This window comes from Podarcis pityusensis, assembly GCF_964106645.2.
Source record: "Podarcis pityusensis genome assembly, chromosome: 13".
Taxonomy (NCBI): Eukaryota; Metazoa; Chordata; class Lepidosauria; order Squamata; family Lacertidae; genus Podarcis; species Podarcis pityusensis.
The window spans coordinates 15,411,830-15,437,121 of NC_138038.1; the positions used below are offsets into that span (position 1 = coordinate 15,411,830).

The window sequence follows — 25,292 nt, forward strand, 5'->3', positions numbered from 1 at the left end:
TGAAGAGCAGGTTATTCAGCTGAGTGGGCCAAGTCATTTTTTTTTTTTTACAAGGCAAAAAGCTGCTGGAAGAGCCCCTGCACCTATGGTGGAGCCCACCTTGAAGAACTGTGTTAAGGTGGACAGCTCTTCCAAGTGCTTGCGTCTCACACCACCAAGAAATATAATCCGTACATCCTTACAACGCTAATAATTATAATAAAAGCAACAATCTGACTGGGTCGTCCCAGTCACTCTGGGTGGCAATAAGATTCCAACCTTGTAAATGACTGCCGTACTTGGCAATATGGAGTTCACTCCTTTGGTAACTTCTACTCAGAGGCATGGAAGGTTGATAGTGAGGAAGGATATGGATTTGAATATGGCTAGTCTGCAGCTGTTAATTTCTCTGCCCCCTAGGTATTTACCACCTGAGTGTTTTGTGGTTGGGAAAGAGCCTCCAAAGATTTCAAATAAAGTTGACGTCTGGTCAGTGGGAGTAATATTCTACCAGTGCCTCTATGGCAGAAAGGTAAGCAAAATAATTTGACTGCTGCTGAATTTACTGAACTATTGAATCATAACTGCAAACTGAGTTTTTTGTTGAATTCTGTGGTGTCTTCGGCACAGAGTTCAGGTTCCTGAGACTCACTTAAGCTTTCTGGTTTAATTTTTTTAAGCACATTTGTTGTTGTCATGACTTGAAGGAATTTTTCAGCGTGTGCAAGGAAACTTCAGTAGAAGCTCCAGTGCTCAGGAAACAGAGCTTTTATAACTTCGATTAAATAATTAAATTTTGTCAAGCAAAGGTCTCCAGGCAACCATATTATACCACCAAACAACAAAAAGCACCTGAATTATAAACATCATTTTAGTCTACCAAAATCCTGGGGGAAATATGTATTTACCTAGAGCCATAAAAATATCAGTGAAGGTGCCAGGCATAGCTCGCTGAGAAGCACATTCCACAAATGAGCACAACTGAAAATGCCCTCCTTTGTCACCAACCTTCAACCTGGAGATGGGCCAATATTGCCTTGTTCTCCTCCATTCATTTTACCTTAGCACTGCACCTGCTAAATGCAGCATTGATTTAATTAATATTCTAGATTCTGCCAACTGATTTGGGATGGGGTGGTTTGGGAAGTGAGAGAGCCGATGCTTATAGGAAAAGGAGAGGGAAGCAAACTGGTAAGGGGCAGTGATTGGGGTGCATGTTGAGTGATCGGAAACTCTATGGGATCAATAAATCTTACTTCCCGACTGAGAACATGTTCAGACTGGAATTTTGCTACCTTTTAAGCAAAAACCCATTACACATTTTCAGATTTTTGTACACCACAAATTAACCTAATGTGCTTTTTTTAAAAAAATGGCTACATTTCTGTGAAACCTACTGGATCCCTCTTGTTGAAATGTGAATAATGACCGTGTTCTAATATATGCATGTTGCACTCTCCCGCTCTCCCGTCCCCAGCCTTTTGGCCACAACCAGTCTCAACAAGATATTCTGCAGGAGAACACAATTCTGAAAGCAACAGAGGTGCAGTTTCCTCCAAAGCCAGTGGTAACGCCAGAAGCAAAGGTAAGAGAGCGTTTCTATTTGGTATTGGCAAAGAAGCTTGGGGAAATGTAGTGACGATCTGTATTTGAAGGACACCTTTTTAGCTTTCACTCAAATGGCAGCATTCAGTAATGGGTGACTCTTCCTATCCACTTGCAGAAATGTTTCATATTTCTACCAGGAGAGGAAGGCTCCCTGTTTCTCCTGTTTCCACTGAGGTTGCAGGGATGTCCACAGCTTGTGCTGAGGAAATCATAGAGCTATTTTCAACAGATCTTTACTCCCCATCCCCCTTTCTGTTCATGACCAGGATGATGATAAAATCATACCTTGGATCCCAAACGTGTTGCCAGTCGAATGTTTTGGCTCCTAAACGCCGCAAACCCGGAAGTGAGTGTTCCGGTTTGCAAACGTTCTTTGGAACCCAAACGTCTGACGGGGCTTCCGATTGGCTGCAGGAGCTTCCTGCAGCCAATTGGAAGCCGCGCTTTGGTTTCTGAACGTTTTGGAAGTCGAACGGACTTATGAAACTGATTCTGTTCAACTTCTGAGGTACCATTGTATATATTTTGAAAGCTCTAAAAAACAAAGGCGGCCTAGTCTAATGCTTTCCACCCACCCATCAGTTGGGATTTGGAACGTATCATTGCCCTGAAACTTGTTGGCCATTGATCCTCAGCAGAGCCAAAAACTCATTGCAGCTGGTGGCTTATCTTCTGCCTCTATCAAAGCTTCCTTTTAGAAAAGATATGTCTGACAGCAAGTTACATAGTGGAGAAAATAGAGTCCAGCTCCTCCAGGACACCACTGTGTCCTCTGTCTGTATTAGAGCAGAACCTTGGACTTTATGTGAAGTTCACTTCCGCTCTGAACCTGACATCCAGACCCACCTTGGCAATGACTTGTGTTGTCAGGACAGATCTTTCCCTTTACTAGATGAATTAGACCCTTAGATGGATGACCCGTGTTCTTGTAACCCTTTTCTTCTGTATACCCGCTGTGTTTTAGTTTGGGTTTGGTTTTCTTCAGCTGTAGTATTTACACACTGAGTGGTCAACTCCCCCAGTGGTAGTTCTGCCTCCGCTGATGGATAGGAGTTAACACCCATCACTGAATTTCCTCCTCCATCCAAACAGAAGGAATTGTTCTGGTAAGGTCTGTAGTTTTCTGGTGAATCAGTCATCTCTTCAAGGTTCACCCACTCAGTCCCACTCTAAACCATCTGTCTACAACGTAGCAAGCAGCACCATTCAGAAGCTAAGATTGAAATCTCTTCAGATCTGCTGAAGAGAGAAAAAAGGCAACCATGGCTCCTCTCTTCACTTTCACTCCATGGTTCTGTTGTCAACTCACCCAGTTGCCTGATGGGTAAAATTGGAGACCAGCTTACTGCAGCAGGCTGAGGGAGGGAGCAGAAAGAAAGGGTGGGAGAAGTCCCTGCTACTGCTTTTTATGCCATTCCACCAGACCTGAAGAGTAGTGCCTGGTAAAAGCTTAGCCTAGAAGAGCCTTCCATGACCATCTAGACAATTGCAGGATGCCAAGGAGGGTGTGTTTTACACACAATTTACTTATCTAATCTCTTTTTTTCTTTTTTTTTAAGTAAAACCAGCCTGTTTCTGCTTTTGGAAAAGAGCTACCAGTACCAACTTCTCATGCCCATTTTCTCTTCTTTCTGTTTGTCTTCCAGGCATTTATCAGGCGCTGCCTGGCCTACCGGAAGGAAGATCGAATAGATGTTCAGCAGTTAGCATGTGACCCCTACTTGCTCCCTCACATCCGCAAATCTGTATCAACAAGCAGCCCGGCTGCGGCTGCCATTGCCTCAACCTCTGGATCCTCTAATAACAGCTCTTCAAACTGAGCAGGAACAATAGGCCAAAAAGATATATATAACCGGAACTGCAGAAAGAAAACCGAGAGAGAGTCAGAGACGTTTTGAGAAGCAGCCTTCGGGATTGGCAAGGAATCCACAAAACGGCCTCCAGAAACCGGTATCGGGTGCTTTGTTTTCCTCTTGCGCTCTTGTCCCATCCGTAGAGCAAGGCATCATTGATTCTCGGCAAGGTTCTATGGCGACTTAAGTCCAACTTAAGTGGCCAAGGAAGAGGAGATTGATTGGTCTCGTGCTGAGCAACGGCAAAGGCACTAACCGCTCTGGGCAGCAGAGAGAAAAGATGGCTCCATGTACTGTGAACTTCCAAACACCACGGACCCCGGGTGCGGTTCCAAAATGCAGGGTGCACACACACTGTGTGGAGAATTGCGGACTTGGCAGCAGGGTAAAGAGGCTGGACTTGGTCCACTGTCAATATTTAAAAATATGTTCCTCTTTTTTAAAAAAACAAGACAAAAAGCAAAATAAAGTTTAGGCTACATCTCATTTGGGGGGAAGGGGGGGGAACCCCACAGAGCTCAATGCTGTGAGGTTCCACGGAGGGATCGGCATTGGACTCTTGAGCCCTTTGCAAGGGAGCCAAGTATCCTGCCTGTTGATAGCACCAGCATTAGCATGTCATCCCAAATAATTTCAGTTTTAAAATAACGACTTTTATTGGGGGGGGGGGTTGGTTGTAAGGTGAAATAACTAGCAGGTCAATGTGGCAGCCCCCTCTCTCTTTTCTTTAGATTGGCCTCATATTCTGTGAAGGAGGAGTACAATGTAATGCAGAGGGTGCGTTACAGCTAGGAACATAGGTTTCTGTTCTCGCTCCAGCCCCCCAGAAAACTACTTTTTGGCAGGTACTTGACGGTTATCCCCCTTCAGAATAAAACTAAGTGTTTCTAATTTTTTATTTTCCCCCAATGTTTTCCTCGTGTGGTGTTCGGATCCATTCACTAAAGTCTCTTTTGGGTGATGGCATTCTCTTTTAACACACACAAGGATGACAGAACTCTAGACAGATTACCTCCCTTCCCCTCTTTCTCCCTTTATTTTCTTTTTTTTAAAATCTTTCTGTACTGTCTCAGAAGCATCAGCTACATTAACACCCCAAAAGGACACTTATCCTGAAGAACAGCTAGGTTTTTTAAAAAATCTTAAACTTTGTGTTTCCGTTTCTTTATCAGAGTTTTGAGCTTGCTTTTTTCCTTTCCTTTTTTACATTACTGCCCTTGGTCCTTGACTCTCTTTTTTTTTCACCTTTTAAGAAAGACATGTAAACCAAAGAAGAATCCAGTTGCTTGAATCTTGTGGCAGAATGCTACTCCTGCACGTGGCCAAAACGTTGTTTTCTGAAAACCTTGAAAGCCGTACTGTATGGTCAGGTACCCTGGCCAGGACTTCGATTCTGCACCCACAAGTGATGATTCTCAACCCTACCTCCTCAGCTTCCTGCAGATTGGGGTGCAAGTAGACGTAGCAGGGGCGAGGCGAGGGGGACCAAGCCATATCGAGATTTAAGGGACTTGCGGGAGAGCTGAGCTGGGAAGTGGAGGCTGTATGTGTGTGTGTGTGTGTGTGTGTGTTGGTTTGTTCGTTCATCTCTAGCTACTCCTGCAGATCAGGTGGAAAGGACCTGGGTGGGCGAGTGTAGCTGGGTGTAGCGGTCTTGTGTGTGCCTCACCCTCCTTTTTATCCAACGACTTAATCACCAGGATAGATGAGGTACCATTTGACCAGAAGGCGAGCCTGTGCCTCTGTTTAAATGGCGTTAAACGAAGTTGCGCCGGGAACTGAGGAAATGTGACGTGTCATCATTACAAATGATGGCCCTGCAAAAAGGCTCTTTTAATAATGCTTTTTTAAATAAAGAAAGAAGGAAAAATCTCACCAAACAGGTGCCATGAGTCCACCTTCGGGGACAGAAGGGTTTTCCTCACTTGTTCCTGAGAACTGAGGGTGTAGCTTTTTTTAGTTCCTCTGGTGGAACAGCTGGTATTTGGACTCTTCCTACTGGGCAGAAAGTAAGAGAACTCTAGGGGGAAAGGCGAGCATACCATTAGGCTATTGTTAAGGCTTCTGGTAAAGTTTACACACAGACACACACAAACACCCCACCCCACAATTTGCCTCTGAGCATGAGAATAAAACACACAGCCAACTTTTTTGTCTTTTCTTCCCCACCCCAACCTCCTTTTCTTGTCCTAGGAGAAAACCAGGTCTTATATTAATTCCATTTAGGGTTGTTCTAGTCCACGGTTACTCGTCATTTTTTCACCAAAACGCAGCTTGGGGCTATGTGTGAGCTGGCAAAATGCAGGCGCTGGTGTCTTGGCTGCCACAGCAGAGTACAGCTGCTGTCTGCTTGCTGAGCCCTTGTCTCAGCCCGTTTGGGGTTGGGCTCGTGTTATATTTCTGCAGCTAAATTCAAGACTTGAAGCATGCTGTCCTGGAAAGCGCTCAGTCCTAGCATTTTATCCCCCTGATTGCCGTTCTTGGAATTTAGCTCAAAGCAAGTTTTCACTTCAGGCAGGTTAAAACTTGGATATACCAGCTTGTGGTGGAGCTAATTATTGATCACTCGTGGAGAGAACCCTGTCCCAAGTGAGACTTAAAAAGAAGTTTTAAAATTTTGTTTTCTAAAAGCCCAACCTGCCTTTGAGCCATAAATTGTATTTCTTTCCCTCTCTCCACCCACCCACCCCAATTTACATAGTGACTGTCAGCTGTTTCAGTCGCTATTGGTTGTGCCTGGGTAGGAGCCTCCATCTTTTCATGGTGTTCATCACAGAAGCAGGATAGATCTCTCTGGATGAAAAATGCAGACTGTGACTTTCCCTTTTCTTTTCTCTCCCCCCCCCCCTTTTTTTAAGCTGTTGCTGAAATGGGTTTTATTTCAGGTAACAAAACCTTTTTATTGCCACACTGTTCATTTTACTGAAAGGAAAGAGGAAATGTGTATGGATTTGTAACTTGAAACTAGGCCAGACTGTTTTGGCTTTGCCCAGCAGACAAAAATACGGATATTAAACAAGTTTTAAGAAACTGAACTTGATGGTTTGTTGCATTTGAACTGCTGGTTAGTCCTTATGCTATGGGGACAGAGACATGTGGCACAACCTGAGGAACCAAATGCGTATCACATTTGTTAGGATAATGCAGAATAATCAAACAGCTTATTAGGTGCCATAAAATACTATTACCCATCCACAAAGGGAACAAAAATACTCAATCGAGTCATAGTTCTGGCAACACTTTCTGTTGGATCATTTGAGTTCATAATTGATATAACTACAGTGGTACCTTGGGTTACATACGCTTCAGGTTACAGATTCCGCTTACCCAGAAATAGTGCTTCAGGTTAAGAACTTTGCTTCAGGATGAGAACAGAAATCGTGCTCCGGCGGCACGGCAGCAGCAGGAGGCCCCATTAGCTAAAATGGTGCTTCAGGTTAAGAACAGTTTCAGGTTAAGAACGGACCTCCGGAACAAATAAAGTTCTTAACCCGAGGTACCACTGTATTTCTACTTCTTAAACGCTCCAAAATTTGGCAGTTTGCAGATGCATGGAGTCTTGGTCTTGCATATAATTGTAAGCAAAGGGTGGAGGAAACCTTGGCAACAGTGACGCCAGGAGCAAAAATAATTTCCCTGCCATCAGTGATTGCTCGATGATAGAACATTGATTTGGGGCTATTTGCATACAAGAGATTTAATATGGAACTGCAGAGGTTGGCTTCTTTTTCTTCATTTACAAAATGAGAGCCTAGGTTCTGTGAATCTATATAAAAGAGCAGTAGATTGTACTGGATCCAAAGCAACCATGGTTGTAGCAGATGCTCTGGGTTTCAAATTTTACTTGCATCAAGAGCATGAGACTCTTAATCTCAGGGTCTGGGTTCAAGTCCCATGTTGGGTGAAAGATTCCTGCCTTGGACTAGGTGACCCTCATGGTCCTCTACAATTCTATGATTTGTGATGGTGTGTGGAATCAGGCCTCATGCAAATTTCTATTTTGCCTTGCCAGTGCAGATTCTTCCTTTTATCACTAGAGGGCAGAGTAATCTCAAATACTATGTGAGAAATTTGTGACTTGCGAACACTCTTACCTTGTCCTGCAAGAAAGACAGGTTCCTGTGAGTCCAAAACACGCACTCACAGGGAATATTGTGCACATAATTAATTCAATTTTGTTAATTAAAGCATTTCTACCTTGTTATTCCTTGAGAAGAGGCCAAGGTGGCCCGCAAAAAAATAAGTTAAAGCATTATCAAGGGGAAAGATCCAAAAACCAAAATCTGTGGCCCAGTTCCATTAAAACCATTTCCAGTATTGTTCATTGCTCAGGCCTTGCCTCTTACTGATGAACCTCAGCTACTGTCATGCATAGGTTTTGTTTTATGATTTGTATCACTCAGTCGCCCCCAAATACAGGGATGCAGCAGAAATTGGTTTTCTCAGAGGAAGCTGTTGGTCATCTCAGCCTGAGTAATTGCTCTGGGCTTGCTTCTTTCCAGTCCAGAAACATGCCCAGAAGAGTATTGTGCAGAAGAATGGAGTGAAGTGTTCGATGGCTGTGTCATTTTCACTTCTAAATTATAAAAAATAAACATTTTGGAGTTTAACCATGACATGACCTCCAGTTCAAAGCCTGGAATATATGTGTCTCAGCTATCACAAGTTTAGAAAACACTGATAAAATGTTATTCTGCAGGATCGCTTCATGATTTAAAGGGTGCTTTATATCATCAAATGTGTTATCTGGTTTGTAGTATTGTAAGACAGAGACGGGGAACTAGTGGCCTTCCAGATCTTCTGCCATTCAACTGCCATCGTCCCTATTTTGTCATGTTGACAGGAGCAGATGGAAGTTGGGATTCAGCAACATCTAAAAGGGCTTCAGTTTCCCCATCCTAAAGATCTAACAGTATCTTGGATGTTCATTGAGCTCCATCAGTGAGGTAAAGGCTGAGCAGAAAAGAGGATCCATTTTTGTCAAAGGGGCATGCAGCCTGCAATAGACAGACATGCACAGCAACTCGTTCAAAATGTGAACAGCATATGCTTTTATATTCCTTCAGGTGTGGCAATTCAAAGCGATTCTGTGTGGCAGGCATGTGTTTCACAAGGGGCTGCTGATCACTATTCTACCAAGAGTGGCAAATTTGAAACAGGTCTGTGAACTCCCATCTCATTGGACAGGAATGACCAGGTTGCATCTTTTCCCCCTTTGCTAATTTTGCAACACCCCGGAGGAGCTGGGTCTGAAGTATGAATGATAAGAGAAGAAAGAACTTGGTCCACCAATAGCCATCTTGTTACTTCATCTTTACCCAATTTACACCAGAAATTTCCACTGCAGTCTTGATATTGGAAGGTGGACGTCATCTGAGAGGGTGTTGGATCATGTATAAATAGGCTCTGAGCACAGCCCTAAATCCCTGTCCTGGGATATACCTAGGTGTTGACAAGGTCCCCAACTGTGTCTTGCTATTTTAAGTGGCTGCTAAGTTGCTTTCTAAACTGACCCCTCTGCATCTTAGCAATGAAGATCCAGGAAGACAACTCTGTTACGGTCTCGCCCATCACCAATGTTATCCAAGCCAATCTAGTTTTCTTCTGGGGTCATGTTAATTACCCCCCCGCCCCAGTGCTTGTCCTTCCAGCAGAAGCACCAAGGAATGGACAAGGACATCCCAGGGGAACTGTTGGACATAATGGTTTTGCAAATACCAGCTCCAGATTTAGGGCAGTGTAGCTGGTTGTTCCCCTGCACACGGCTCCGATCCAAGGGGGCACAAAATAATACTAAGAGTAATACCTATATTTATATGAATACCTACTGAGATCTATAAAAAAGCAACTGTATCAAAAGAAATTATTGTGAAAATAATACTTTGGGATGGCACCAAATTTTGTCCTCCAGGCACAATATTACCAAAGTCCACCTCTGTAAATACCATCTCTTCTAATGATGTTTTTTATTAACAGGGAATATTTCTAGTCTTGGAAGACGTTGGATTTCTCCAGAATGTGTGCATTATATGCTAAGAGCTGGAAGTATCCCAAGGCAGCCTTGAAACTTTTTTAAAAAAATAATAATTAGCTGCCTAGATCTGAATTCCCTCATCTGAATTCTGCCGGGTTCCGCTGCCGCTAGTCAAAGAAAGTAGTGACGGGCTATATACTAGCCTCACTCAGTGTAAGCTACGATCATGTTCATAACTGGTGTTTTCTTTGATACCGTTTGCTAAACCCAACAGCAAAATCAAGAAGCACCCCTTCCTATTTGTGTGGCCATCCAAAAAGTCCAGGAAACATTTAGTACAATAATCTTAAGTGGAGCTTGGGTGAATGAACAGTTCATCCCTGACAAATCCAAACTCTCTCTCTTATTTATGTATAAGCTAAACAAGTATAGCTTAGGGCCGCACTCTTGGGGCCCCCCCAAACAAAATTAAAGGGGGAAAAATGGATGTACATTTCCAAACGTGGGTGGCGCTGTGGGTTAAACCACAGAGCCTAGGACTTGCCGATCAGAAGGTCAGTGGTTCGAATCCCCGCAATGGGGTGAGCTGTTGCTTGGTCCCTGCTCCTGCCAACCTAGCAGTTTGAAAGTAACGTCAAAGTGCAAGTAGATAAATAGGTACTGCTCCGGCAGGAAGGTAAAAAAAAGGCATTTCCGTGCGCTGCTCTGGTTTGCCAGAAGCGGCTTAGTCATGCTGGCCACATGACCCGGAAGCTGTATGCCAGCTCCCTCGGCCAATAAAACGAGATGAGTGCCGTAACCCCAGAGTCGTCCACGACAGGACCTAACGGTCAGGGGTCCCTTTACATTTCCAAAATATAAGATAAAAAACAAATAAAGTAAAACCTACATGCAGCAACAGTGTTTTGTGTTGTGTATGCTCCTATTTGTTATGTGCAAAGAGCTTTAGATACCTATTAGGTCCATAGATTACCATATAGCATCTATTCAACACAAAAAAACAGCGACAACTTCTTGTTGACAAAGGACAGCAGGACATATAAAGGGCCCGTTACCTTCAGTAGCTTAGGGCCTCATCAAGTCTAAATCCGGCCCTGGGTAAACTAAGTAAGAGATCCCTGCATTGCAGGGAGCTGGGCTACTAGGTGACGCTGGTGTCCCTCAGAACTCTATGGTCCTATGAGAACGCGCGCAGGCGCAGCTGCCGCTCTTTGTGAGGGGACGGGCGGACCTTTCAACCATAGAGTTGCCCAGCGGGATAGCTGGGCACAGCAACCCCTCGTCGCCTGACTTCCTGTCTGTGTCTGTGTGTGAGAGAGAAAGGTGACGGCTGTACCGGAAGCGCAGGGCCGCCTACAACTCTCGGGCTTCTCTCCCATTCTCTTCGCCTTGGCGTCCGGGGACGACGACGACGACTCGGCGCATCTCCTGCGAGGAGCTTGCTGAGGGGGCCCGGCATCCTGAGGGGCGAGAGATACCGCGCAGCGCAGGCCTTTTCGCGCGCGCCTTTACCTGCCAACAGGTGTTTCGTTTCCCAGAGCGACCCCCGTCCGGCCCGCGCTCCCCTCTCCGGCCCCGGGATGGCCCTCAACAAATCTATGCACGCGAGGAACAGATACAAGGACAAGCCGCCGGATTTCGCTTACCTGGCGTCCAAGTACCCGGAATTTAAACAACACGTGCAGATAAATTTGTCCGGGAGGGTGAGGTAAGTTCTCAGTAGCATATGTATGTATTCTGTATAATACAGTAATATAATATTATAAAAATATTTTATTTATTTATTTATTTATTTGAAATCAGTTTTCAAAAAAGTTTCGGGAGAGTCTTTATGTATGTATGTTACAGTTGCTGCCAGAATTCTAATCGCAAAAGGCTGGAAGGGAGAGGATATTTCCATCTAAATTAGAATGGCAAAACAAAATAAGAGAGTGCGCTGAGCTGGCGAGATTATCAGCAAGGTTAAGAGACGTTACAGATGGAAAATTTATCAGAGAGTGGGTTATATGCAGAGTATATGTAAAAGAACATTGTGAAAAGTTGGCAGGTCTTGATTGAGCTTCGGTGTGTAAGTAGGATAATTTTATAAAATAAAATTGATATTAAGTCAAATAACAGAGAAAGTAAAGTTTAAGCGCATATTTAAGGAAATTAATTTGGGAACTCAAGGGGAAGATCGGAGGTCTTGTCAAATTTAATCACTGATGGATGTACAAAGCAAGTACTAGTTAAAAAATGAATAATTGTTTATTTCATATGTTGCCTATAACATCTATTGCATATTTATGTTACAAAGTTTTCAACCGATAAAGCATTTAAAAACTGGGAGGGGGGATGAAATCATTTTTATTTGATTTTACAATTATGAATTTATAACATTCCAAATGCATATCCATATATAGAGATTACTCTGAATCTCGAGACTTCCCCCCCCCCCCTCCATGGGTCCTATTGTCAACATTTACAACTGCATATTATTCCATACAAAAATAATGGTATTATTTTTATAATATAGTAATATTATATTATAGAAATAATACTATAAATAATATCTATAGAAATATTATAAATATTATAATTTTATTCTTATCAGTAGCCTAATATAATGTAACATAATTATAATTATATTAGGCTGCCAACAAGAATCACACTTCATGCCAGTAGCGAAAAGGCAAGGTTTTTTTGTGGGGTTTTTTTGCCCTGCATCCAAAAACTTGAGCCACTTGGGGGTTGGAGAAGGAGGTATCACAGAATTGTAGAGTTGGAAGGGAGGCCCCCTCCCCCCGGGGTCACTTAGTCCAACCTGCTGCAAATCAGGAATCTTTTTACCCTATGTGGCGTCCAGAACCATGTTACTGAGATTAAGTGTCTTATGCTCTACCGGCATAAACTGGAGTTTATGATATGCGTTGTGTTCATTTACAAGCACGGGCCTGGTTCAGCCTTGGAAATAAGCCCACAAATGCTACTATAGTCATACCTCGTGTTGTGCTCTGCTCTTCTAACGGACTTTCAGCTTACGAACATGGCAAACCCAGAAGTGTTTACTTCCAGGTTTGCCGCATGCACAGAAGCGATCTGTGCGCTTTGTGCATGTGCAGAAGTGCTTGATCATCGCGCACATGCGTGGAAGAGGCGCTCTAGTTGCGGACTTTTTGGGGTGCGAAGAAAACGGATTAAGTCCGCAACTAGAGGTACCACTGTAGATCACTAAGAGACTAGTAGCTTGCAGTTTCCATTCCAGCCACAGAGGAGGGAAGCCCCTTACTTTGCAGAGAGGTTTGACCACAGCGCACCAAACCGAGCTCCTCCTCATTAGTGCCCCCAAGTGGATATCTTTATTCTCTTGCCACCTCCACTGAAACAGCTTTTTAACCTCTGGAAACTTATTGGCCCAGCCAGCTTTCTGTACTGAGTAGAGTGGTGAGATAATCAGGCTTGGGTTGAACAACAAGGCCGCAAAGCTTTTTCTTTCCTTTTAAATTCCCTGCTATTCTTATTTGCAAGAGTGAACATAGCCAAGTCTGGCATCTGTAGTGCATTCCACACTACGTTCCTTGATGCAAAACAGGAATTCTTCAGCTCACCTATTATCTTGTGCCTTTCAGTGTGAACTTCAAGGATCCAGAAGCGGTGAGAGCCTTAACATGCACCCTGTTGAAAGAAGACTTTGGACTACAAATTGACATACCTTTGGAGAGGCTCATTCCGACTGTTCCCTTGAGGCTCAACTATATCCACTGGGTCGAAGATCTGATTGCTCAGCAGGACGCTGCTGCTAAAGATTCAGCTACATGGGGAATAGACATAGGTATGCTTCGTGTTGGTGACTTGTAGATCAGTCCTAAGTCCCACTACACACGTGGGCCACTTGTGTTGTCACACTATCACCATAATTTAGCCTTTGTCCTGTAAGTTCCCAGCACAAAAGTTGAGGGGGGGGGGATGCTATTTACAAAAAGCGCAGAGCAGAGCATCAGCCACACACTCCAGCATATAATGGGAGCGGACTGTCTATGCTCCCATGATAACCAGGCATCCAGACCACTCACATTAGTGGGGAGACACATCTATGATGTCCCCCTCCCCATACATAACCCACCAGGCAAAATGACACCACAGTGCCCCCTCCCATGTAATGAATTGGGGTTTTTGTTTATGTCCAGGAGTCCTGAGAGAGGATACATATCGGAGTTTTAAGAAGTCGGGTGTTTGCAAAGCTATTTGTGTGAACTTGTAAAGTTCACACAAAATGTCCTTTCTACATAGTTTTGATCACCAAAGATTTCCCGCATCAACTCTCATGCATGTGATATGAAGCCCCATTTGCCTTTGTTACTTTCTCCCTTTCAGGGGTTTATGTACTTCTGTGGGTGTGCTCTGACTGGGTGTAGATTTAGTCTGAATCCATTGTGAAGGAGTAAGTGCTTTTTGACCATACAGTCCAGTGGATTATTTTTCATTCATGTCACTTCTGTAGCTGGTACAGAGTTCTTCTGAGGACAGCGTTGTGGTGAGGCAGGGTGGTTAGAGCAGGCCTTATTTCGCCTGCTTGTGAAGCATCAAGTGTTGCAAGGTATTTTGTGGAATAGGAAATGCTCTTCTCAAACAGTGGCACTAAGTAGAAAGTAATTTAGCATGTTCTACCTAATAGTACTTGCTGGCCAACTGGTAAAATTCATATATTGATAGATAGATAGATAGATCCTTAGAAAATGCATTCTGGGTTGTTTATTTTGAATGCTCTGCGGTGTTTTAACTTTTGCACTTTTCTTGGGTGTGTTGCAGGAACAGGTGCCTCTTGTATTTACCCATTACTTGGTGCAACTTTGAATGGATGGTATTTCATTGCAACAGAAGTGGATGATGTGTGTTTCAGCTTTGCCAAGAAAAATGTGGAACAAAACAACTTATCCAACCTTATAAAAGGTATCATTATATCCCTCTTGTCCCAATCTTATGCTGCAGTTTGCATACAGGCAAAATTATCCATGCATTGCATTATTTTGAGGCAGAAGCCGAGAGTTTTGTTTATACAGTGGTACCTTGGTTCTCAAACTTGATCCATTCCAGGAGTCCGTTCAGCTCCCGAAACTGTTCGAAAACCAAGGCATGGCTTCCAATTGGCTGCAGGAGCTTCCTGCACTTAATTGGAAGCCTTGTCGGACGTTCGGCTTCCGAAAAACGTTCACAAACCAGAGCACTTCTGGGTTTGTGGCATTCAAGAGCCGATTTGTTCAACAACCAAGCCATTCAGGAACTAAGGTACCACTGTATTTAATGATTCCCCCACCTCGAATTTTTGTTGGAGACTAGTGCCAACAGAGAAGAAAACAATCCCCAAAATTCCTAACTGCCTTCCCAATCAACCCAACCTGTAAAGAGCAGAGAAAGAAAAAAGGGGGAAAGGTTAAAAGAGAATGGAAGGGGGTGGCTGGCAGGAAGAGGGCCAAGAGGAATCATAGCAACAGCAGAGGTTAGGGGACCTAAACTCTCAGAGATCTGGTGTATTACTCCTCAAAGTGGATTGCTTGTTCAGCTTCTGCTACTGAAGTGGATCTCCAATCACCGTTGGAAAAGTGAGCAACTAATTTTTGAGGTCTAACAATAGTGACATAATAGCATTTGTATTGTGAATGTCCATGATGCGGCCAACATGTTGTGCTATGGTTATGATATTAAGCTTTCCACCTTTATAAGTGGGTTGCCTTTGTCTTTTTGTTTGAAGTAGCATATAACGATTTCTAGAAGTTCTGTCGAAAGTAAGCAAATGTCTGGTTTTCCCTAACCCTCGGTGCTTCCTTTTCTTTCAGTGGTTAAAGTACCACAAAAGACACTCCTGCTGGATGCCTTGGAAGAAGAGTCTGGGGTCGTCTATGATTTCTGCATGTGCAACCCTCCTTTTTTTGCCAACCAGCTGGAAGCAAAGGTATGTTGATTGCTGATCCTCTGCCCTGGGCTTCTCCTGTTTGTGTTGACACATGCTCATTCTTTAAAGGTCCCTTTACAGTTGAAACGCTTGAAGTATAATTTGATGCTGTGTAGAAAGACAGTTGGGAGAGGCGGAAGAACCTAAGCATCTGTAAAAGAAATTCATAGTTAGTTTGCATGGCTACGTAGCAAGCTAAGAGGTAGTGATGCCCACTTTCATTCTTTGCCAGGGAGTAAATTCTCGTAATCCCAGAAGACCCCCTCCCAGCTCTGTTAACACTGGAGGGATCACTGAGATCATGGCTGAAGGAGGAGAGCTGGAATTTGTCAAGAGAATAATCCACGATAGCCTGCAGCTTAAAAAAAGATTACGGTAAGAATTTAATATTTTTATTGTTTATATGCCACCCATCTGACTGGGTTGCCCCAGCCACTCTTGGCGGCTTCCAACAAAACAAAACAAAACGCAATAAAATATCAAACATTAAAAACTTTCCTATACAGGGCTGCCTTCAGATGACTTCTAAAAGTCAAATAGTTGTTTATGGGAGGGCGCCCCTGCTGAGAAGGCCCTCTGCCTGGCTCCCTGTAACTTTACTTCTCGCAGTGAGCAAACTGCCAGAAGACCCTCGGAGCTGGATCAAATAAAAAACTTGTTGTTTATAGCCAAAGGCCATCAAAATCCAACATTAACAATAAAAAATAAATCATTTAAAATACACACATAATAACGAGAATATCAGTATCTTCACCGTAGATTAAAAACAGAACAATCAATCCTCTCCAGTCTTCATAGGAAATAAAATAAAATCATCATCATCATGATGTTGATGATTTATACAACTGAAACCACTGATTAAAATATATTTGTGATGTGGCATGAATTCCAGTACTTGGAATAAAGTTGTTGGGCTTGGTTTTGAGCATTTGTTTTGCTATAGTAGGAGGAGGAAAAGGTGCGCTCTTAACATTATTTCCAAATCTTGGGGTATGGTTCACCCATGACTGTAATAGAGTCTGCAGTTGTTTCTCAAAGCATTTTCCTTTTTTAAAATTGGCAGTCAAGAGACCTTTGTGTTCTGAAACTTGAACCCCCAAGAGGCTAGTTTTCAGAGAGCTTAGTCTGATTTCTAAACTCTTTGGTTCTGAAATGTCTTTCATTACTGCAGGTGGTACAGTTGCATGCTGGGGAAGAAGTGCAGCCTGGCACCCCTGAAAGAGGAGCTTCGGATCCATGGGGTAAGCATTTCTGTAAACACACCGCAGCTATCTGTATTACATCTGTTCGCAGCTGCACTTTCCATTTGTGTGAAATACTAAACGGTTTTTCCACTGGCAGGCTGCAGAACCTGGCACCCCTATCAATCTAACACACTACTTGAAAGGAAGTCCCACCGTCTGCAATGGCCCTTAGATCCAGGCAGGTGTGTGTAAGACACCAACCTTAGTCAACACAGCAGAGTTTGATAATTTAATGCACGGTGGACAAAAGTAGCAGCGTTCCTTGTGCATTAAAACCTGTTTTTTTCAGAGGTGTGTTCTCACCAACAACCAATATGGGGTTCACTGCGAGACATGTATCTCCCTCCTTCGGCTGCATGCAGGGCTCCTCAGCCCAGCCCAGCTGTGGCTGCCGGAAGGGCTGTCCTTCGGAACCCCTTTTGCAGAAGTTCTTGAACCTGGATTGAAAACGCAGGTGAAAATAGTGGTGCCCTTTTCAATGCTCCACCTGTCTGTTAAACAGCAAAGATACACCTCCCTGCAAGGATAAAAAGAGTGTGCCAATCCTGTTGTGCCAGGTTTCTAACTACAGGGAGTTGTTTTCTGTGGGAGAGCACTCAACCCTGCCTGCATCTGCAGTCTGAAGTAGCCCAGTCAGTCCTGTTTATGTTTGTATCCTGCTTTTTCTTCCACTGAACTCATTTAAATCACAGGAATCCAAGGTGTGCCACCATGTAGGAACTAGCCTGACCTAGACTTGCTTAGCTTCAATGAGGTGGCTGCATCTTGTGCCTTCAGAGCATTTCCTGGCCTTCAGATTACTCTGCCCCCTTCCTTGTTCCTGCTCCATTCTGCTGCACTATAGACCCAGCCTCATTTAGCTCCCTGTGAACTGGACAAGAAGTTATTTGTCTATGCTGCCCATGATCAGAGACTTTGGAGGAAAGGGCCGCAGACACCTTTTTTTGTGTGTGTATGTGAAATGCTGTAATGTAGAGCTAAAAGAGTAAAATGCCACCGTGGGATGTTTTGGGGTCCTAGCTCAAAATACAGTGGTACCTCGGGTTACATACGCTTCAGGTTACAGACTCCGCTAACCCAGAAATAGTGCTTCAGGTTAAGAACTTTGCTTCAGGATGAGAACAGAAATCGTGCTCGAGCGGCGCGGCGGCAGCAGGAGGCCCCATTAGCTAAAGTGGTGCTTCAGGTTAAGAACAGTTTCAGGTTAAGAACGGACCTCCAGAACGAATTAAGTACTTAACCCGAGGTACCACTGTAGGTCTGAAGTCGTAATGAGTTACTGAAGGAAATAACTCCCCAAATGTAAGGTTGGCTTGCTGTTTTTCTTTGTGTGCAGGTTCCTAAAGTCACCCACACTGAATTCTGCCAAGGTCGCACCATGAGGTGGGCGCTGGCTTGGAGCTTCTATGAAAATGTCAAAGTGCCAGTAAGTGCCCACGTGTCTTTCCCGCAATTCGTTATCTTGTGTTATCGCTTAGGACTCTCCCTTAATGCGTCGCAAGCTCCTGAGTTTCCAAAGCAATTTACATAGGCCTTTCGATGTGGGAGCCATGAAGTCATGGCAAAGGCTTGTAGCGCCACCTGGTGCCTCGCTGACCTCGGTGACCTGCATGTCCGTGCCTTGCAGTGTATTAAGTGCATAGCCTTATATGGAGTTATGTTCCCCCTCTGGGCAGTAATTACCCTATATGGCAATGGGTGGGTTTAAGCCATGATCGGATGTAGGTAACGTGAGACATTGGCAAACGGCCATGCGACAGGAGAGAACTAAGGAAAATAAAAGAGACCGGAGAGGAGAGAAGTTCGAGAGGAGCTGCTCATACCATCCTGAAAATACTGCTGTCTCACTGTGTCTTTATTCAAATGCTATACAGCACCATTTAATCATGGCTGGACTTCCGTCATGGCGGGATGGGGTGAAGAAGACCTCTGTTCAATAAACACACATTCAGATCTCTGATTAGTTGCACAAAATTACTTGAGTGATTATTCGAGTAATCAAATTTCTGTGCCCCCACCCTTTTTGCTTCTTCCTTAGTTTCTTAACAGCATACATCAACTATGTTAATGAATGTACAGACTGCAACTATCAGATTCAGGTGTACGAAATTCTCTTGGACCATAGTACATAACTGGCAGAAATTGAATTACATGCTTTGTTCAATATCAGTTTAATTTTTTTCCCCAATTGCTACTGAACAGTTCATTTTTTCCCTCCCACAGGCCATATGTAATGTATTAATTTTGCAATAATTGTGTTTTTGTGTTACACGTTCTCCCATTTCCCCTGATTGGGGATTTTCTTTGTTTCCAATACTAATCATACATAATTCTAGCTGCTGTTGCTGTACGATGTAGTTCCTGGTTTGGGTCCAAAGAAAGCTTAACTTACAGAAGTTCACAGAAAGAATATTTCCCATTGCCTCTTCTCTCTGTAGCCACCTGTGCCCCCCAAGGTGTTATGGGGGCGCTCCTGAGCCTCATGTGATGTAGCACAGAGTGTTATTGAGGTGTGGGGATGGGAAATTTTCCTTCCGTGAACCTCCTTAAGTCACCACATATTGATACTAATTAAATAAAGGTAAAGGTAAAGGACCCCTGACAGTTAAGTCCAGTCGCGACTGTATCTGGGGTTGCGGCACTCATCTTACTTTACTGGCCAAGGGAGCTGACGTTTGTCCGCAGACAGTTTTTCCGGGTCATGTGGCCAGCATGACTAAGCCACTTTCTGGCGAAACAGAGCAGCAAACGGAAACGCCATTTACCTTCCCACTGGAGGGGTACCTATTTATCTACTTGCATTTTGACGTGCTTTCGAACTGCTAGGTTGGGAGGAGCTGGGATCGAGCAACGGGAGCTCACCCTGTCATGGGAATTCAAACCACTGACCTTCTGATCGGCAAGCCCTAGGCTCAGTGGGGACCACAGCACCACCCGCGTCCCTAATTATTTACACATTTTCTATTCATGCTCTGAATACTGCAGTACTATTCTTTAGATTTTTAATTATTCCATTTTCTCTTTCCCCCTCAGTCACCTCCTTCTAAGAAACGAAAGCTAGAGAAGCCTCGGAAGCCAATCACGTTCCTAGTCTTGGCGTCTACAGCCAAAGAGTTAGCTACTAAAGCTTCCTCAGTGGGGATTGATGCTGTTGAAGGGATGGCAGTAGTTGCAGCATGGATTAGAAAAATCCTCACTGACCTGAAGGTAATAGTAACTGCAACAATTCTCCCTTTGCTTTCCTCTTTTAAATGTGATGTCATTTCAGGAAGCGGCAAATTTACACCAGCGAATCACACTAAAACTCTGTGCATGTTTGCTTCAATAGGTGCAGCACAAATGCATTCCCTGCGGGAAAGACGAGATCAGTTTGTTCCTAACAGCTGTAGAAAACTCCTGGATTCACTTGCGGAGAAAGAAGAGGGATCGTGTCAGGCAGCTGCGCGAACTTCCTCGAGCCTCTGTAGATTTCCTCCAAGCCACAACAGAAGGAAAGAACCTGAACGAGGCAAGTAACATCACAGAAGGCGACAAAGGTGGGCCTGCTGGAGGAGACAAGGAAGGACTTGCTGAAGATGACAGAGGTAGGCGTGGAGAAGACAACGAAGGTAGGTCCACAGAAGATGAAAAAGACAGATCCACAGAAAAGGCATTGGCGGTACTTGGTTGCAGCCTTGAGTCACGAGAGGATGGCAGACTGAATAGTGCGCCTGATACTGAAGAAGAAAACCTCGAGGGACATACCAAAGAAAACAGCCAAGCAGAGGAACCAGCTGTTGTTTCAGCAAGCTTAGAAGATTCCAGTGATGGAAAAGAGGAGAGGTCCAAGGACTTTGGTACTGGTTGCCTAGGTATTGAGATTGGAGAGGGTGCCAACGTCTCTGGTGAATGGTTCCTTTTCAAGTGTATGTTAGTTGTGAAGAAAGAAGGGGACGATTATTTAGTAGAAATGCACTGGATTGAGGGGCAAAACAGAGACTTAATGAACCAGCTGTGTACCTATTTAAAGAACCAAATTTTTCGGTTGGCCACAACATAAGGATCTACGTGAATGAGAAACATTATGTTAGCCTTATTTTTGTAATCATGGCTTTTGTGTTAGCATATATTTAAGGACATCTTTGCTATGAAAAGTGGCTATTTTTAAATCACTTGTGAAGTTTGAAGTTCTGGAAATTCATAAAGGCCTTGAAAATAATTTGTGGATAGCATCCAGACTGGACTAGGTGCACTTAATTCTCGTTGAAACCAATGTGAAAATTTAAGTTGCATAGACTTCAATGGGAACTAAGTGCAAACTAACATAATCCTGGACCCTACGCATTTTGTGTAACAAATTTTTAGCTGTTGAGATAACATACTAGAAAGCAGCACTGTGTCTGCCTTAAAAAGGCAACGTTGTTGTGGATTCTTCATTGGCTTTTCCATGTGGTTAGTGGAAATTTTCCACAGTTGTATCTGTCCCGTTTCCCTTGACAAGTGATATTATTGGCAACCATGAGTCAGCAGCTGTGTTCACAAGTCACAGTAAAGTGGGATGATGAACAATTTAACCTGAATGCGTAGATTACTCCTGCTTTGTTCCTCTACCGATAATACGCAGCAAATTATGATCCTTGGCTCACCATTACATTTGAAATCAAAACTGGTTTGGTTCACTCAAACCCCCATTTGGTAAGCCAAGAACCAGAACGGCAAAGGGTCTTCAGGTACAAGTTACAAAGAATTATGGGATGGATTGAAAATATATACAGACACTTTAGGGACTTGGCAAGCATGTGTGACATACTAGAGCCAGGTGAAACATCCTAAACTTTTCAAGTTGGGAAGAATTTGAGTGCCGTAAAATGGATATTATAAAGAGAGCAAATTTGACTGTGTTAAGCTACATGATGATGTGATATATTGATTTTTTATATTAAAAAGATCACATAATAAAATATTTTTTAAAAGCTGCTGGTCTTTTTTCAGGTGAACGAATTGTGCAGTGTTGCACCTGTTTCTTCAAGCTCCCTACTGCCATCTGGTGTACAATTCATGCAGTTCAAGTCATCCCTCTAGTTGCTCTGTGCTTGCTGTTTGATAGATAGATAGATAGATAGATAGATAGATAGATAGATAGATATATCACAGTTGTTTCTTCTCTCTTACCTTGTGGGCAGTGGGCCTAAGCTGGATTCTTCTGCAAACTGTGTTGTAAGGAACTTTACTGCAAGAACACACCTTTGGGATGGAGGCTTTCTCTAAGTAAGGGAGGAAAACATCTCTGGGGATTTAAACCAGGACTCAAAGCGAAAATCATGATTCTAGAACAAGAATGGGAAGCCAGTAACTCCCACCAGCTCCAGCCAATATGGCCAGGGATGATAAAGAACAATACAAATTCTCTGCTGTAGAACAGGAAGCTGAGCAAAAGAAATGTCTCCAGAGGGACTGGGAAGGAAATTGGTCAAGGTCATCTTTTCTTGGTGGCACAGGCCTACAAGCACCCAGTAGACAGAATTGATACCAACATTCCCACCATCTTTTACTGTCCAGAGAATGGGGCCAAAGCAGATGCAACTGATAGACTACATGGAACTGGCTGAAATGACCGGCAGAATTCGCGACCTGGGAGAAGAGAGGATTGAGGAGGATTGGAAGAAATTTAAGAATTATTTACAAAAACATTGTAATTTGAATGAATGCTAAATAAGATGCTAGACCAAAATAATTGAGCACCACTAAATTTAGAAGTTTTTAAGAAAATAAGTAAGACTGTGAAAATTTAACCCCTTTCGAGAACTATAAGATTATGAAACATAGAAGGGATATAAGAATCTAAATAAGATGATAAATTGCTGACAAAATGTTATAACGATGAAAGTGGGAGCGGGAGATGTGAGGAAGTCCAAAGAAAATGTGAAACTATGTTAAGACAAATGTTATATTGTTTATTATGTTTATTTCTATTGTAAAACCCAATAAATTGCTTTAAAAAAAAAAAGAGAATGGGGCCAAAGGCTGATCTTCTTGTACCGTTCTCTCCTCTCGAGGAGGTGGGCTCAGGCTAGCCAGCAGCAAAGAAACGAGCTTGAGTGATCAAGGGCTTGCTTTGTTTGTCAGACATCTGTATTCTCAGAACAGTTGGGTTTGACTTGGGATGAAGAGGAGAACAGAATCGTAGAGTTGGAAGGGACCCTGAGGGTCATCTAGTCCAACCCCTGGAATGCAGGAATCTCAACTAAAGCATCCATGACGGATGGCCAACCAACCTCTGCTTAGAAACCTCCCAAGTGTCATGAACTGGCAGGATGACAGAGAGGAGGAAGAGGATCCCGTCAAGGAGTGTAGCCAGCACTGGGACAAGCAGGGGATGGGGAAGGAAGTGCAGGGTGACAGAGGATGGCGAGAGGATGGGGGTCAGGGCACAGGAACCAGAGCAGCAGGACCCAGAGCCAGAGGGGCCCCTGTCTCCAACATGGTGGGCTCTGAAGTGTAGGAAGCAGCAAGAGAGGCAAGAAAGGGCCCACAGCCCAGCTCACTAGCCAGCCAGGTGGAGCTCACTAGCTCTGGGAGGAGGTGTGTGATTCCTCAGCTGGAGAAGGCTTGGAACAGGTGAGAATCACATGCCTCATCAAGCCCAGGTGCTGTACTCAGCATGCAAGGTACAAAAGGGAAGCAGAGGTGCTGTGTCTGTTCAATTGGCTTGGATGTTCCTGGACCTCTGCAGGGCTGTGCTTTGGGTTTGACTCTGGACCATATCCTGACTGTTGGACTTTAGACTTGGCCTACTTGGATCGAACCTGGCCTGCATTTCCTGACCTTTTGGATTTTCGACTTTCCTTGCATGCATTGATTCCTGGTCTTTGAACTTTGGACTTGACCTACTGACTTGCCACCAGGTAGGCCAGGGGTTCAGGACACCAAGGAAGGAGACTCCACAACCTCCTGAGGGAGTCTGTTCCACTGTCCGAAAGTTCTTTCTGATGTTTAGCTGAAATCTCCTTTAAGCCATTGGTTTGAGTCTTACCCTCCAGAGCAGGAGAAAACAAGCTTGCTCCATCTACCCATGAGACAGCCCTTAAGATATTTGAAAATGGCTTCATATCTCCTCTCAGTCTCCTCTTTTCCAAGTGAAATATACCCAGCTCTCTCAAGATGGAGACTTCTGCTTGCTTCCTTGGGCATTGAACCCACAGTCTCAGTATTGGTTGCATCTCCCTCTGATCCAACACCTCTTTCAGCTAAACCATTAACTTGTGGGTAGCATGGGCTGGTAATCATGTGAACAAATTCCTGTTCTCATGCAAACTTGGGGAATTCTTCCAGTTCTAGCAATGGATCTGTAGCAGCAGAGGATATTCAGCCATGACACATATTTCAACTGCCGTGCTTGCGGATGCAGGTAAGCATCATAGGAACATGTGCACCTGTTTTTCCATGTCTTCCTCCTCTTTCATTTATTGCGTGTCTGCCGAGTGTTAAGGCAGGAGGTCTACCATTGAGATCTCTCTTCTGGATTTGTATTTGATTAATAAGGCGGTATTTTTGCAGGTTCAGTATCTTAAGTCAATGCCATATGAGGATGTCAGTACTCGGAGGAGAGAAATTTTTAGTATGTTCTTGAGTAGTTTGTGAGCCATTTTCACTGCTACCAGCTACCCATGGAGGTACACTAGTGAAATTCTTGACACCCTGCTACAATGGCAGATAATTATTTCGTTTGCTTGAAAAACATTTGATATTTATTTCCCCCCCACCCCTCAAGGCAGATGAACGAAAAAAGCTTCCATACTTTTCCTAGCTGAAAAGCAACATTAAGCGCTACCGTGTCTGAGTATCTGTTTTCCAACAGAAGGATAAATTTATGGAGGAAATCTTTGCCAGATTTCCCTCCATGAGGTTAAGACAACCAGCTTCTGTGCCTCCCTTTCTCTGTTGTTGTTCTTAATATCGACTAGACATTTAGCGGTTCTTGGTTGTCCTTAGCCAACTTTTTCTCTGCTCCTTTCTCCAGCACTGTGACTACATTTCCTGTTCTGGTGACAATCTGATCTCCCAGCGTGGTCCTGGCCAGCCCCTTCTCTCTTTGTCTTCCTGCTCTCTGAGAAATGAATTATTAATGGTGCATTAAATGGAGGCTGGCCGGGGGCCAAGGGATGGTGCTAATCAGGAGCTAATTGAGGAAGAAATGAGATACTCTTCCCAGCCGCCCAAGCATGGGGTACGCAGTGGCCTGTTACCAAAGGTGACCGCTTCGTAATGCCTAAGCTCTGGAGAATGGCACATAAACAGCCAGTGGGGCACCCTGAGTGCAGCTGGATAGAATGCTGCTCTGCAGCCTTCCATTATTCCTCGCCTTTCCTTCCCTCTTCCCCATCACTTGCTGTCAAGGCTTATTTGAGGCAGGGGCCGTGAAGACTTTGCCCTGGAACCTGCCACTGTGGTTAGAACTAAGAAATTCTTACGCCTCTGAGCAAGAGCCAAATGCCATTCCTTTTCTGCCCAATGACCAGAGTCTGTTTCCGCGCGTCAAGTGTTGGAGATGAACTATGGGGCAAGGAAGCATAATGTGTCTTTAATAATAATAATAATAATAATAATAATAATTAATAATAAATTTATTATTTATACCCCACCCATCTGGCTGGGTTTCCCCTGCCACTGGGTGGCTCCCAACAAAATATTAAAAACACAATAAAACATCAAACAGTAAAAACTTC

General features: G+C 43.8%; 2 protein-coding genes across 10 annotated transcripts in view; both read left to right on the forward strand.

The window, feature by feature from the left end:
- The window catches only part of TLK2 (tousled like kinase 2), a 39,520-nt gene extending 33,045 nt beyond the window's left edge, over positions 1-6,475 (forward strand). For all 9 annotated transcript variants that reach the window (XM_080976699.1, XM_080976698.1, XM_080976694.1 and 6 more), the window contains 3 exons: positions 400-511; positions 1,457-1,564; positions 3,234-6,475. In XM_080976699.1, the coding sequence (XP_080832825.1) occupies positions 400-511; positions 1,457-1,564; positions 3,234-3,407 (394 nt within the window). In that variant the 3' untranslated portion in view covers positions 3,408-6,475. The remainder of the gene's footprint in view (positions 1-399; positions 512-1,456; positions 1,565-3,233) is intronic.
- A 4,248-nt stretch (positions 6,476-10,723) lies between these two features.
- On the forward strand, positions 10,724-21,539 carry METTL16 (methyltransferase 16, RNA N6-adenosine). Its single transcript, XM_080976849.1, has 9 exons — positions 10,724-11,122; positions 13,023-13,225; positions 14,203-14,343; positions 15,228-15,343; positions 15,576-15,718; positions 16,515-16,584; positions 17,924-18,013; positions 19,621-19,794; positions 19,916-21,539. Exons 1-9 carry the CDS (start codon positions 10,995-10,997, stop codon positions 20,624-20,626), a joined length of 1,776 nt encoding a protein of 591 aa, XP_080832975.1. The 5' UTR covers positions 10,724-10,994; the 3' UTR covers positions 20,627-21,539.
- The last annotated feature ends 3,753 nt before the right edge of the window (positions 21,540-25,292 follow it).